Source organism: Erythrolamprus reginae, chromosome 2 (assembly GCF_031021105.1).
Source record: "Erythrolamprus reginae isolate rEryReg1 chromosome 2, rEryReg1.hap1, whole genome shotgun sequence".
NCBI classification, from domain to species: Eukaryota; Metazoa; Chordata; class Lepidosauria; order Squamata; family Dipsadidae; genus Erythrolamprus; species Erythrolamprus reginae.
Window position 1 is genome coordinate 206,064,382 of NC_091951.1, and position 13,365 is coordinate 206,077,746.

The 13,365-nt window shown below is 44.2% G+C and overlaps 1 protein-coding gene across 1 annotated transcript; it reads right to left on the reverse strand.

Moving 5' to 3' along the window:
- Positions 1–11,221: 11,221 nt before the first annotated feature.
- On the reverse strand, positions 11,222–13,363 carry LOC139161836 (tigger transposable element derived 5-like). Its single transcript, XM_070741469.1, has 2 exons — positions 12,119–13,363; positions 11,222–11,901 (listed from the first exon to the last, which is right to left on the reverse strand). Exons 1-2 carry the CDS (start codon positions 12,525–12,527, stop codon positions 11,288–11,290), a joined length of 1,023 nt encoding a protein of 340 aa, XP_070597570.1. The 5' UTR covers positions 12,528–13,363; the 3' UTR covers positions 11,222–11,287.
- Between the last annotated feature and the right edge of the window lie 2 nt (positions 13,364–13,365).

Genomic DNA, 13,365 nt, shown 5'->3' on the forward strand with positions numbered 1-13,365 from the left:
TATCTATCCATCCATCCATCCAATCCTATCCTATCCTATCTATCTATCTATCTATCTATCTATCTATCTATCTATCTATCTATCATCTATCATCTATCTATCTATCATCTATCTATCTATCTATCTATCTATCATCTATCTATCTATCTATCTATCATCTATCTATCTATCTATCTATCTATCTATCTATCTATCTATCTATCTATCTATCTATCTATCTATCTATCTATCGTCTTCTCCTGACTTATTTTTCCATGCACAAACCATTGTGTGATAAGTAGACATCCAGTTAAGGTCAAAAGACAAGATGATTGAGAAAGAGGAAATCACATGGATGTTATTTGGAACTTTTAACTAAGAAGCTTCCTGCAAAGGTGAAACTTGCTTTCCAGTCAGCTGGTTGATGGAAACCACCCCAGTGTCTTTGGCATTTGAAGTAATCAGTCAGGGGTGTGTAGCTGATTTCTTTCCAGCCAAGATGCAGTTAGAGGATCAGCTTCAATTTGCATTTCTTCAGGAACTTCTAATCTGAATGTGTATCAATCATCATTTCTATTTTAAAGCATTTTGCAAAGATATCAATTACTCAGGGTATATTTTCCCCTCTCACATTTTAGATGGTTCAAGATTATAGCATGGGGTGAAAACTGCAGCAAGTCTTGCTCTCCTGTTCTGCGGTTAAAAGTGTTAGGCAAGAAGAAACTCATCTATTGTACAGTACTGTACTCATTTGCTTCCCTATTTTACTATTGCCTTCTAGGAAATGGCTTACTCAATACTTTATTATATCTCTACTGCCCTCTGCTGTTCTTTTAAGGTGGGTCACTGAACTCCTGCTTGTGTATAGCAGTGTTTCCCAACCTTTTTTGAGCCGCGGCACATTATTCATATTTTCAAAATCCTGGGGAACACTGAACGGGGGTGGGGTGGGGGGCAGCGGCTAAAGAAAAGTTTGGACAAAAAAATATCTCTTCCTCCATTTCGCTCTATTTCTCCCTCCCTCTTTCTCTCTCTTCCTTCCTTCCCTTCTTTCTCTCCAACCCTCTTTCTTTCTTTCTTCCTCTCTTTTTTGCTCTCTTTCTCTCTCCCTCCTTCCCTCCCTCTATGTCTTTCTCTCTCCCTTGCTCTCTCTGCCTCTCTTGCTATCTCTCTTTCATTCTCTCTCTTTCTCTGTCTCTCTCTCTTTCTCTCTCTTTCTTTCTTTCTCTCTCTCTGTCTCTCTTTCTCTCTCTCTTGCTATCTCTCTCTGTCTCTCTGTCTCTCTTGCTATGTCTCTCTTTCTCTCTGTCTCTCTTGCTTTGTCTCTCTTTCTTTCTCTCTCTGCCTCTCTTGCTATGTCTCTCTTTCTCTCTCTCTTGCTATGTCTCTCTTTCTTTCTCTCTCTCTCTGCCTCTCTTACTTTGTCTCTCTCTCTCTGCCTCTTGCTGTCTCTTTCTCTCTCTCTCTTTCTCTGTCTCTCTTGCTATGTCTCTCTTTCTCTGTCTTTCTCTCTCTTTCTCTCTTTCTCTGTCTCTCTTGCTATGTCTCTCTTTCTCTCTCTCTCTTGCTATGTCTCCTTCTTTCTCTCTCTGTCTCTCTTGCTATCTCTTTCTTTCTCTCTCTCTCTTGCTATGTCTCTCTCTCTCTTTTGCTATCTCTCTTTCTTTCTCTCTCTCTCTCTTGCTATCTCTTTCTTTCTTTCTCTCTCTCTTTCTCTGTCTCTCTCCCTATCTCTTTCTTTCTCTCTCTCTCTCTGTCTCTCTTGCTATCTCTTTCTTTCTTTCTCTCTCTGTCTCTCTCTGTCTCTCTTGCTATGTCCCTCTCTCTGTCTCTCTTGCTCTCTCTCTTTCTTTCTCTATCTCTTTCTCTCTCTCTTTCTCTTTCTCTCTCTCTCTTGTTATCTCTTTCTTTCTTTCTTTCTCTCTGTCTTTCTACCACGCCGACAACAGCGGCATCAGGCAGTAGCCAAGGGTGGCGGCAGAGCGGCTGACTGCGAGCGGGAGTCCTGACGGCGGCAGCTGGACGTGCTGCTGGATGCCGTATATGCTGGCGCTGCGCTGGGCATGGGGCTGGCACCTCCGGCCCAGCCAGCGAGCCAGTGCCAGTCCCGCAGCGCCAGCATGTAGGTCTCCAGCAGCACGTCCAACCGCCACCGTCGGTGCCTCCACCCTGGAGCTCCCTCTCACTGCCACCATCTCCCCGCGACTGCCTGGGGCCGCTGCAGCCGGCACCCTCTCTCTCCCACTGCCGGGCCCCAAAGGACGCTTGCCGCCGATGTCAGGGAAGCTCCAGCTGGGCGGGGCGTTGCCGGTGCCAGTGCCTCCGACCTGGAGCTCCCACTCGCAGCTGTCCCCCGTCTACTGCCCGATGCCGCTGTTTTCGGCGCTCTCCTGCTGGGCCCCAAAGAAGGAAGGCAGGAAAAAGGAGGCGCGAAGAATGAAGCTCTCCTTTTTCCCGCCTTCCTTCTTTGGGGCCCAGCAGGAGAGTGCCGAAAACAGCGGCATCGGGCAGTAGCCGGGGGACAGCTGCGAGTGGGAGCTCCAGGTCGGAGGCACCGGCAGCGCCCCGCCCAGCTGGAGCTTCCCTAGGAGCTTTGCGGCACACCTGACCGTGTCTCACGGCACACTAGTGTGCCGCGGCACACCGGTTGGGAAACGCTGGTGTATAGGACACTCATCTGCTGCCTAACTTTCAGTGGTGGGTTGCTACCAGTTCGGCCCAATACAATGAACCGAAGCAGCGGGGAGAGGAGACTCCACCCACCTGCCCAGACAACATCAAAAAGTGAGCATGCGCAGAAGCTTCTGCACATGCGCAAAGGTTTTGCACACACATGTCCTATTCCTGAACCGGTAGCAAAGATAAGTAGAACCCACTACTGATAACTTTGCTTACCATCTACAAACTATGGCTAGATTATACGCTTATGTAAGGGGGAGTTTTCTCTGCTGGTCAACAAAATTTGCCCACATGAATTCTTTGCAAAAAATTGATAAAATGCTGTTTTTGTGGTTTCCCATCAGTTTTGGCTGGCTCTGGAATTCTGGGAGTTGAAGTCCACTCAGCTTAAAGTTGCCAAGTGTGTGAAACACTGCTCTAAAATAATTTGATATTTTGAATGCTGCCTTGAGAACTGTTTGGAAAATTGGAAGGGCAGGACAGAAATTGTTTAAATAAATGTAGGTCTGCTCAAAGGCAAAGACCTTTGAATTTAAGAACATGTATTCATAAAATGCTAGTGGCATTAATCTTTTTGCAGTCCATCCACCTCATGAGATAGATGAAATCCATGGGTAAGAAAATAGGCAGGGGTGTTATGAAGTTTGGGATAGAATTACTGCACAATGGAAATACATTACAGAGTTGAGGTATACTTCTGTGGCCTAAAAGGATGCATGATTGTGAGTTTTCTTCTATAATTATATGTTTATAAAATCTGTCTCACAGGAGTTTGATGATAAAAGTGAGCACAATTTATGAAAACCTCTTTAAAATTAGTTATATGAGACAAAAACTACTTTAAAAAAAAACAGAGTTAGTGGCTGGTCAGAATAACCCTACATATATTTTTTGGAAGCCATATGTCAGTACTGTTGAAGAAATCCAAAGGCTTGTCAATGCTAATTCTGGATGATACATTTTTTAAACTCCTCTCTTCTTCCTTGTCTGTCAAGGGAAAATCTTTATAACAAGTCCAGCACTTAGCATAAAGCCCTCCTTCTTGTGAGGAAATGGTTTAAGCTGAGGGGGTTTTGAATCTAGCAAACTCCCATCCTTTCTCCTGAAGTGCTTTGTTTGGTCTTCTACCAAAGAGAAATACCTCCAGAGGCTTCTGGGGAGAAGACTGATGCTTTCTATTATCTCAGAGGGGGCAACTCCAAAACCCCCAGCAATTCTTGAGGGTCCATCTGGAACCAGGGGACAGCAACTTCAAATTATGACTATATCGGCAATTTGAAATTTAAGAGGCTGTACAGAAAAATTATTCGGTGTACTTATCACTAGAAAAAAAATTTGCTGGCAGATTCTGTATATTTTTTTAAGTGACACTGAGACAAAAGAAATGTGCAAGGAAGCTTGTTTTAAGATGCTTTCCAAGTTCTATTAAACAAAAGTTGCCTCCTGTTTAGATGATAAAGTATCAGGATCGTAAGGTCAATGCTCTATTTAGCATCATCGGGAAGAGAAGAACAAACACAACCTGATTTGTCAACAAGGCTTTTTCTACGCCTCTGCACGTTGACCCAGCTGCCTAGGCAAAGCATTCCCATGAATGCTGTGCCTAGGATACTAATGTATAAGAAAAGAAAATGTTCTCTTTCACACACAAACTGCTGGAAAATCATCTGGTACGCTTTCTTTTGCAGGCTTTCATTGTGTGGCATTTTTGTAAGTTATTTCTTTTTTTACTGTATTTGTAAATAATTTCCCATTTTAAAAAATCTGAAAGCTGCCCCAAATCTTACACAGGGAAGCTTTTTGGTGAATCGTGAGCTGCATCTCCATGGTGTTTTTCATCCATCTGAATTGAGTCACTAGATTTTAATAAAACCATTTTCCTGGAAAGCGGAAGGTCGTGATTTCCAATGATGACTGCCAAGGAACCGGAGAACAAATAAGAACTCCCTTTCCCTGCAATTAGAGCCCATAATAACAAGAACTCTAATTCTGGCAGAAAAATAATAACTTTTGAAAAACATTTTAATGTTTTTTTAAAAATAATTTTATCTTTAAAAACAAAAACAAACATACAACCCTGTGTTGTGAGTGATCCTTGTCCACCTCAGGTCATGGCTGATTCTGAAGAGGATGAAGCAGGCCCCTCAGGCCAGTGTTTCCCAACCTTGGCAATTTGAAGATATTTGGACTTCAACTCCCAGAATTCCCCAGCCAGCATTTGCTGGCTGGGGAATTCTGGGAGTTGAAGTCCAAATATCTTCAAATTGCCAAGGTTGGGGAAACACTGCCTCAGGCTACCCTGGGCCATGGGGGCTGCCAGAGGAAGCTGAGAGTGAGAGTGACACAGGGGCTGATGTAATGGGAGATTGGTCTCTGTCAGATAGTGGGGAAGACATATTAGTGGAAGACAGCCCAGCCCTGATGATGCATCATATTGAGATACAACCAGCTTTTGACCTCATGTTCCTTTTATTGGTCTGGCTATTGATTAGTCTCAGGTCACAATTCAAGGTGTTGGTTATCACCTATAAAGCCCGACATGGCTTTGGGACTGACTATTTACGGGACCGTCTCCTGCCACATACCTCCCAGAGGCCTATTAGATCGCACAGAATCGGCCTCCTCCAGGTCCTGTTGTCCAAACGATGTAGATTTGTAAGACCTCGGAGGAGGGCCTTATGGAACCAACTCCCCCCCCCCCGATGTTCGCACTGCTCCCATTCTACTGGCTTTTTGAAAAGCTGTTAAAACCTGGCTTTATCGACAGGCCTGGGGGCCGTGAACTTTAACACAAGACGTGCCTGAATCATGTTTGTTTGGTATTTATATTTGCTAGGTTGGGTTTTTTTTCGGGGGGTTTATAATAGGGTTTTTATTATCGTACCATTGTATTGTTTTTTATTGTTGTAACACGCCCTGAGTCCTACAGGATTGGGCGGCATAGAAGTAGAATAAATTAAATTAAATTAAATCACAGTGACAAATAACAGAGCTACAGTTATTTATAAAAATGGGTGGAAAATGGAAGAGGTATTTTGTTAGGTTCGGAATAATGAGAGAGACATTAGGAATTGGCTCTAACCAGAAATGAACTTTGCAATAAGGTATAACAAAGTAACTGGAGGCAAAAGACAAGTTGCGTGGTTGGGTTGTCCTTGTAGGCGGGGCTTTGACAGCCTCTTGAATTTCCCGGCCGTGGCTTAGCCAATACGGGCCCAGTATGCATATACACTTACTTAACATAACTTATTTACATGTTGGCTATTTGCATACTTAGGATTTGCATACATAACATATTTGACATTTAAATTCTCAGTTGGCTTAGAGCAATGTAAATTACTAAGTAAATTACTCAAGACACACCTATATCGCCAGGCATGGGGGAACTGAGACACCTCCCCTAGGCTTTTATATTTTATGTTTTTGGTATGTCTGTGTTGCATGGTTTTTTTAATTGTTGGGGTTTTATATATTGTTCTCTTTTAATATTAGATTTGTTGCAATGTTATATTGTCTTTGATTATTGTTGTGAGCTGCCCCAAGTCTTCAGAGAGGGGCAGCATACAAATCTAATAAAATAAAATAAAATGAATCAAATCAAACTCAGTTTCATTGAGGGCCACATCAGGGCTGTGGTTGACCTTGAGGCCTACTGGATGGGCATGGCCAGCTTGACATCACTCCCCAAACTGCTGCATGCTTTCTCTTCGCTTTGGGTGGAGCAGGATGACCGCACAGAATGGATCCAACCACATCACAGGCCGAATCCGGGCCATGGGCCTTAAGTTTGACATCTGTGACAGAGCAAAGTAGATATTACAGGCAATGCATTTCATAAGACTGTTAGAAAGGTTGTACTTTTCCAACATAACTTTAGATCAAGGCTACCAAACTCCCAGCCTGCGGGCCATATGTGTCACATGCTGGCCATGCCCATGTCTGGTTTAGCGAAAGGGGAAAAAGTCCTGATACATTGCCATTACAACGTGAATTTGACACCCCTGCTTTTGATAATTGTGGGCATTGATTTTAGGTGTATGGTAAGCAGACTGAAAATTATATTTTAAAATAATTGATATTGTTATAGGAAATAGCTGAGGTGGCGCACCGGGTAGAGTGCAGTACTGTAGGCCACTAAAGCTGACTGCTAGATATGAAGGTCAGTGGTTCAAATCTCATCACCTGCTGAAGATTGACTGAGCCTTCAGTGGTGGGTACAATGAGGACCTGGATTGTGGGGGCAATATGCTGGCTGTGTTAAAAAGTGCTATTGCTAACATGTTGTAAGCCGCCCTGAGTCTAAGGAGAAGGGTGGCATAAAAAAAAAAGCAAGCAAGCAAGCAAGCAAGCAAGCAAGCAAGCAAGCAAGCAAGCAAGCAAGCAAGCAAGCAAGCAAGCAAGCAAGCAAGCAAGCAAGCAAGCAAACAAACAAACAAACAAACAGTTGACCAATAAAAAATTATATTCTATTCTATAATAGAAAAAGTAGGTAGTGCTCCCCAAAAGATTAATGTAATTGAAAAATGAGAGGTTTCCTTAGGTTTCTACAATTCATCAGATTTGAGACTTAAATGCGAATGGGTAAAAAAGTCAAGATGGCAGTTATTGTAGCATAATTAAAGCCCTTTAAAAGTGTGCTTCATAAAACATGTTGAAAAAGGATAGAGCTTCAGTCACAGCCTCCATCTTGATCTCACCCTTATCCTTCTGCACCATCAATTGTTCTTGATTCTAAAGTCAACTTGTGCTTTATTGGAGGTACCAATGTCCTGGCTTAGGTCACTGTCGCTGCTCTAAAGAGGGCTCCCCAGATCAGTACATTCATCCAGAAACACTGTGGTTGGGATCACAGTGATCCAGTATTTTCTTGCCTAGACAAACTGCAATTATCCTCAGCAAAGCTGTGTTTCCAATTTCAGCATCTGAATGATGGTGTATCTAGATAGGAGGATTGATTGGTAATGGGATATGCCTGGACTTCCTAGAATTAACCCCCCTTCCCTTTTTTAAAAAAAATGTGCCTTTGAGTCAAATCCAAATCTTGGACAAATCCCTGCAGTTTTGGGAAATGGTTTGCCATTGCTTGCTTTCTAAGACTGTGAGAAAAGGTCTGAGCCAGGGTCACCTGGCTGGCTTTGAACCTAAGGCAAGACTCACCATGTCCTAGTTTCTAATCTGATGCCTTAACCACTACTTTGTTCCCAGACCTTTATTATATTTATTTATTTATTTATTTATTTATTTATTTATTTATTTATTTATTTGTTTGTTTATTTGTTTATTTGTTTGTTGGTTGATTGATTGATTGATTGGATCTCTATGCTGCCCCTCTCCAAGGACTGGGAGCAGTTACAGTGATTTTCTACAATAGGGATGGGCAACCTGAGCCCTGCACAGTTTACAATCCCTGGAGCCATCTCAAGCCCAGTTCCTAAAGTTGATGGCTAATATGCTGCCATTCTGAAATGGAAACAATAACTGAAATATGCTTAATATAGTTGCAGTCAGAGAATTGCTGCTTGATCCTCAGCTGTCACTTGATTTCACAGGTGGCAGCTATAACAAGGTCCGCTTTTGGCTAACTAATCCTATGTCAATTGCTGTCCTTCCTGTGCAGATTGACTTTTTTTTAATCCACTAAAGAATAATGTAAAATAAATTAATGAAAATAAATATTGCCTCCTTCAGTTTTTCTTCTGAAAAGGCTTCAGTATCACAATATATACTACAATATGCAATCTTCATTATTTGCTAATTTAGTAAAGTTGGAAGAAATATCCATCTGGTTCAGTTCCAAGCTGGGAGAAAGATACTGGAAACATGGAGGCTGATTGGAAAGAGAGTTTAATGACAAAGCAGAACCAAATTCAGTGGTTCTCAACCTGGGGGTCAGGACCCTTTGGGGGTTGAACGACCTTTTAACAAGGGTCGCCTAGGACCCTTGTTAGGAACTAAAATTTATATTCTGGCGCCTTGGAACACATTTTTACAATCCGACCAATTAGGCATTTACAGTGGGGGTGTCCCTCTGACCTTCCTGCCAATCAGCTTAAAGCTCTGTTGGGAGAATTGGCACCAGACTTATGGTTGGGGGTCACCACAACATGAAGAACTGTATTAAGAAGTTGTTGCATTAGAAAGGTTGAGAACCACTGATAGATGATCTTGAATAGCTGACCACATGGAGTTGAGAGTGAGAGGCTTTTATACCTTCTCTTGGGCTTTGCACTTGAACTTCCTGTTCCTGTGCAAGAACATGTATTCTATTGGCTGTTGTCAGACTCCCATGGTGCCATATACAAATTTTAGGAGTTTGTCTGAGCCAAGATTGGTTGAGGTTTAGCTGATGCAATGTCCTTAGAAGATTGTGCAATGTAATGAGCTCTGATGCTATTGCAGTGGTCGGTTGCTACTGGTATGCCCTGGAGTTTCGTTCCAAAAGCTGCCGCCAGATTGTGCAATTTGTGCATGGCCACTCCAGCGCAATCTTTGCCAGTCCGCCAGACAGTGCCAGCTTTTCCCTAAATTTTGGGGCCTTTTTTGCTTTCTGCGCATGTGTAGAAGCAAAATCCAAGGCTTCTGCGTGTCAAATTTTGGTGATTTGTTTCTTTTGCACATGCACAGAAGCAAAGAATCACTGTATTGTGCATGCATAAATGTCCCCTTGTGAGATTTCAGCACGGTTTTGCTTCCTGCACATGCATGGAAGCAAAATCGCGTGATGGGATGTACACGTGCCCAAATCAGCAAGATGCACGCACAGCGCACCAGTATGCAAGTAAGCGGAACCCACCGCTGTGCTAGTGAGTTAATCCTATTACGTCTTGAAGAGTCATGTCTTAATCCCATCACCCTGGAGGTGAACATCTTTGGTTTTGTATATACAGTATATTGACCAAATCTTTCTCAACGAGCACAAAGTATCTGCTAGGGGCTATTAAAAAAGACTTGGGGCTGTTTTCTGTCTCCAAGAGCATATTTCTCTATTTCTCCTTTAGGAAAATATAATATTCTGCCTTTTTAATAGAGTGGTACCTCTACCTAAGAACGCCTCTACTTAAGAACTTTTCTAGATAAGAAACGGATGTTCAAGATTTTCTTGCCTCTTCTTAAGAACCGTTTTCTACCTTAAGAACCTGAGCCCAGAAAAATTTCCGGCCATTCCGCCTGGGTTTCTTTCTCTGGTGCAGTGTATGGGAGGCAGCCTCACGCCGGGTGTATGGGAGGCACGTGCTCCTCCTCGCTGCCTCAGAGTCCCTCTTTTTTTTTTTTTAAGCCTTAAAGTTTTGGATTTTTTTTTATTCTCCTCACCTCTTCCTTCTGCAGTGACTGTCCTCCTTATCCTCCTCCCACCCAAATTCCGAGGTTTTATTTCTTTCCTAATGGGATTGCACGCATTATTTGCTTTTACATTGATTCCTATGGGAAAAATTGCTTCTACAGTGATCCCTCGGTTAGCGCGGGGGTTACGTTCCAAGACCTCCCGCGCTAACCGATTTCCGCGTTATACTGGATGTGGAAGTAAAAACACCATCTGCGCATGCGCGCCCTTTGTTCCATGGCCGCACATGCGCAGAAGGTGGAGCGACGCAAGTTCGGAGGCTGGCAATGCAATGGTGATTTTTCCGGGCTCCTCGCCGCTACCCACAGGGCAGCGCTGGCGGCAATGGCAACCCTCCCTCCTTCCCTTCTCTCCCTCCCTCCTTCCATCCTTCCTTCCTCTCACCGGCTTTCTTGGGGCAGCGCTGGCGGCAATGGCAATGGCAACCCTCCCTCCTTCCCTTCTCTCCCTCCCTCCTTCCTTCCCTCCTTCCCTTCTCTCCCTCCCTCCCTCCTTCCTTCCTCTCACCGGCTTTCTTGGGGCAGCGCTGGCGGCAATGGCAACCCTCCCTCCCTCCTTCCCTTCTCTCCCTCCCTCCTTCCCTTCTCTCCCTCCCTCCTTCCATCCTTCCTTCCTCTCACCGGCTTTCTTGGGGCAGCGCTGACGGCAATGGCAATGGCAACCCTCCCTCCTTCCCTTCTCTCCCTCCCTCCTTCCCTTCTCTTCCTCCCTCCTTCCCTCCTTCCTTCCTCTCACCGGCTTTCTTGGGGCAGCGCTGGCGGCAATGGCAATGGCAACCCTCCCTCCTTCCCTTCTCTCCCTCCCTCCTTCCCTTCTCTCCCTCCCTCCTTCCTTCCTCTCACCGGCTTTCTTGGGGCAGCGCTGGCGGCAATGGCAATGGCAACCCTCCCTCCTTCCCTTCTCTCCCTCCCTCCTTCCTTCCCTCCTTCCCTTCTCTCCCTCCCTCCCTCCTTCCTTCCCTTCTCTCCCTCCCTTCTCTCCCTCCTTTCTCAAAAAGCACTTAAACTGTAACTGTACTGTACTGTGTAATGACAGAATAAAACCCCCCAGCCCTCACCTGTGTTTGAATTTCATTCATTCACTCAGTCATTCATTCATTCATTCTTCTGTACAGTATGTACAGTACTGTGTGCCACTCAGTCCCAACACTTTTAACCCATAAATTACCATTTCCCATCCCCTTAATTACCATTACTGTACACATTGAATAAGACTCTTAAGTTATGAACAATAACATATTTATTTACATTTTTTGGGGTGGGGTGGGGGTTAGCATAACTGGGATAACTAGGGATCTTCTTCTATTACCATTTCTACAATGGACGCTGCAGGTGATGGTGTGACAGACCTCTTGGTTTTTGTGACAAACATGGTCATGGGCAGTTGTTGGCGCCGTTTCTTTTTCTGGCCTAACATGGATCTGTATGGTGCAAAGATGTTGTCAAGGGAGGCGTTAAACTGTATAGAGCGAGTCATGTTGGGATCCCAAAGTTCCACCATGTGTTGCAGATGTGCAGCAGTTCTGTTCAGTTCTGCAAGCCGCTCAAGCGTTAGGCCAACATCTTCTTCTTCCTCAGCTTCTTCAGCTTCCGCTTCCTCCTCTTCTTCACTCGCTGACCTGGTCAGCTCCTCCAGATCTTTGTCTGTCAGCGGTAGGCCATGCTCATCAAGCAAACCATTGACTTCCTCTGGTGTCATGTCAACGAAGCCTTCTCCACCCAGTGCCTGTGTCAGCTTCACAGAGGTCTGGACTGCAGCATCTTGGATTTCTTCGGGAGCAAAGTTTTCTGCTGCACCTGTATCTGCTGAGGCAGCTTCTCCATGCAATGACACACTCTTCAGGCCATAGCGCCGTTGAAATTTCTCAAACCACCCTTTGCTTGCTGTGAAAGTGGCTGGGGCTGAAGAAGCAGAAGAATGACAGGAAAGGGAGAGAGAAGTGACTTGAATGAAAGCATACAGAGTAAATGCCCACCTCCTTCCCTCCTTCCCTTCTCTCCCTCCCTCCTTCCCTCCTTCCTTCCTTCCTCCCTCCTTCCTTCCCTCCTTCCCTGCTCCTTCCTTAAAAAACACTTAAATACAGTATGTAATGACAGAATAAAAAACCCCAGCCCTTACCTGCGTTTCCCTCATCTGCATCGCCTCCTTCTGTGTCTTCAAGACGGTTGTACAATTGCTGGGCCTTGGTCCTTATAGTGTTGGTATCCAAAGCAATGCTCTTTTTGCGGCAGTCTTGTACCCACAGGGACAAAGCAGCTTCCATCTTCATAAGCCGTTTGTTTCTAGGCGTCACCATTCTTTTTGCAGCCTTGTTGAATGCCATCAGAGAACTTTGCCTTATCTTTTTCTCGTTGTCCCGAATGGTTCGCACACTCGATTCGTTGATCCCATACTGCCGACCAACATCTGCATAAGAGCGTCCCCCTTTCAGCATGTCCAAAATGTCAATTTTCTCTTTAATTGTGAGTATCCTCCTGGTCTTTTTAGCGTCGCCGCCTCCACTCCGTGTGCAACGTTTAGGAGGCATCTTCCAACAAGTCTGAACAAGTTCCAACAGTTGCAAAGCTTTTTTTTGCGTTTGCAACGATTGGTCGAGATTTTGGCCAATCAGCAATCAGTATGACGTCATCGGGCGGGAAAAACCGTGGTGTAGGAAAAAAAACCGCAGACTTATTTTTTAATTAATATTTTTTGAAAAACCGCGTTGCAGCGTTTCGCGCTAATCGAGAACGCGCAAATCGAGGGATCACTGTACTTACAAACTTTTCTACTTAAGAACCTGGTCATGGAACAAATTAAGTTCTTATGTAGAGGTACCACTGTATTTCCTAAAACACTTCATTCTTTTGGAATGAGGTGGCTTCAATAACAAGAAAAATAGATATATACAGGCAAAACATACTTGATAATAACAATTTTATTCTTTTTATCCTGTCATTCTATCATTTTATTTCTATATTCTCCATTATTTTTTCTTTCCTCTCCACTGGGATCAAAATACGTTGTCTGCTAATCTTTAAATGGTTTTTACAAGAATCTTGCGAACTGGGTAAAAAACAAAACGAGTGACATCATCCCAAAACTACATACTGAAATTGGTGACTAAAAAGGGGGATTTGAATGTGGATTTCTTTCAATCCGACCTTCAAGTTAGGACGGTGTTTTCCCACTTGGCGGCTTCAAGCTGTGCGAGAACTTCAACTCCCAGAATTCCTCAGGCAGGAATCCTACACAATTTTACAAGTCAGCTTGGCTTTGCCCAAGCCTCTCTCCCTCTTCCTCTCCTCTCCGACTTCCGCCTTGTTTTGCGTCTGGTACACGCCTACTAGCCGTTTAACTCCCGCCATAACCGCCTCAAAGCGCGT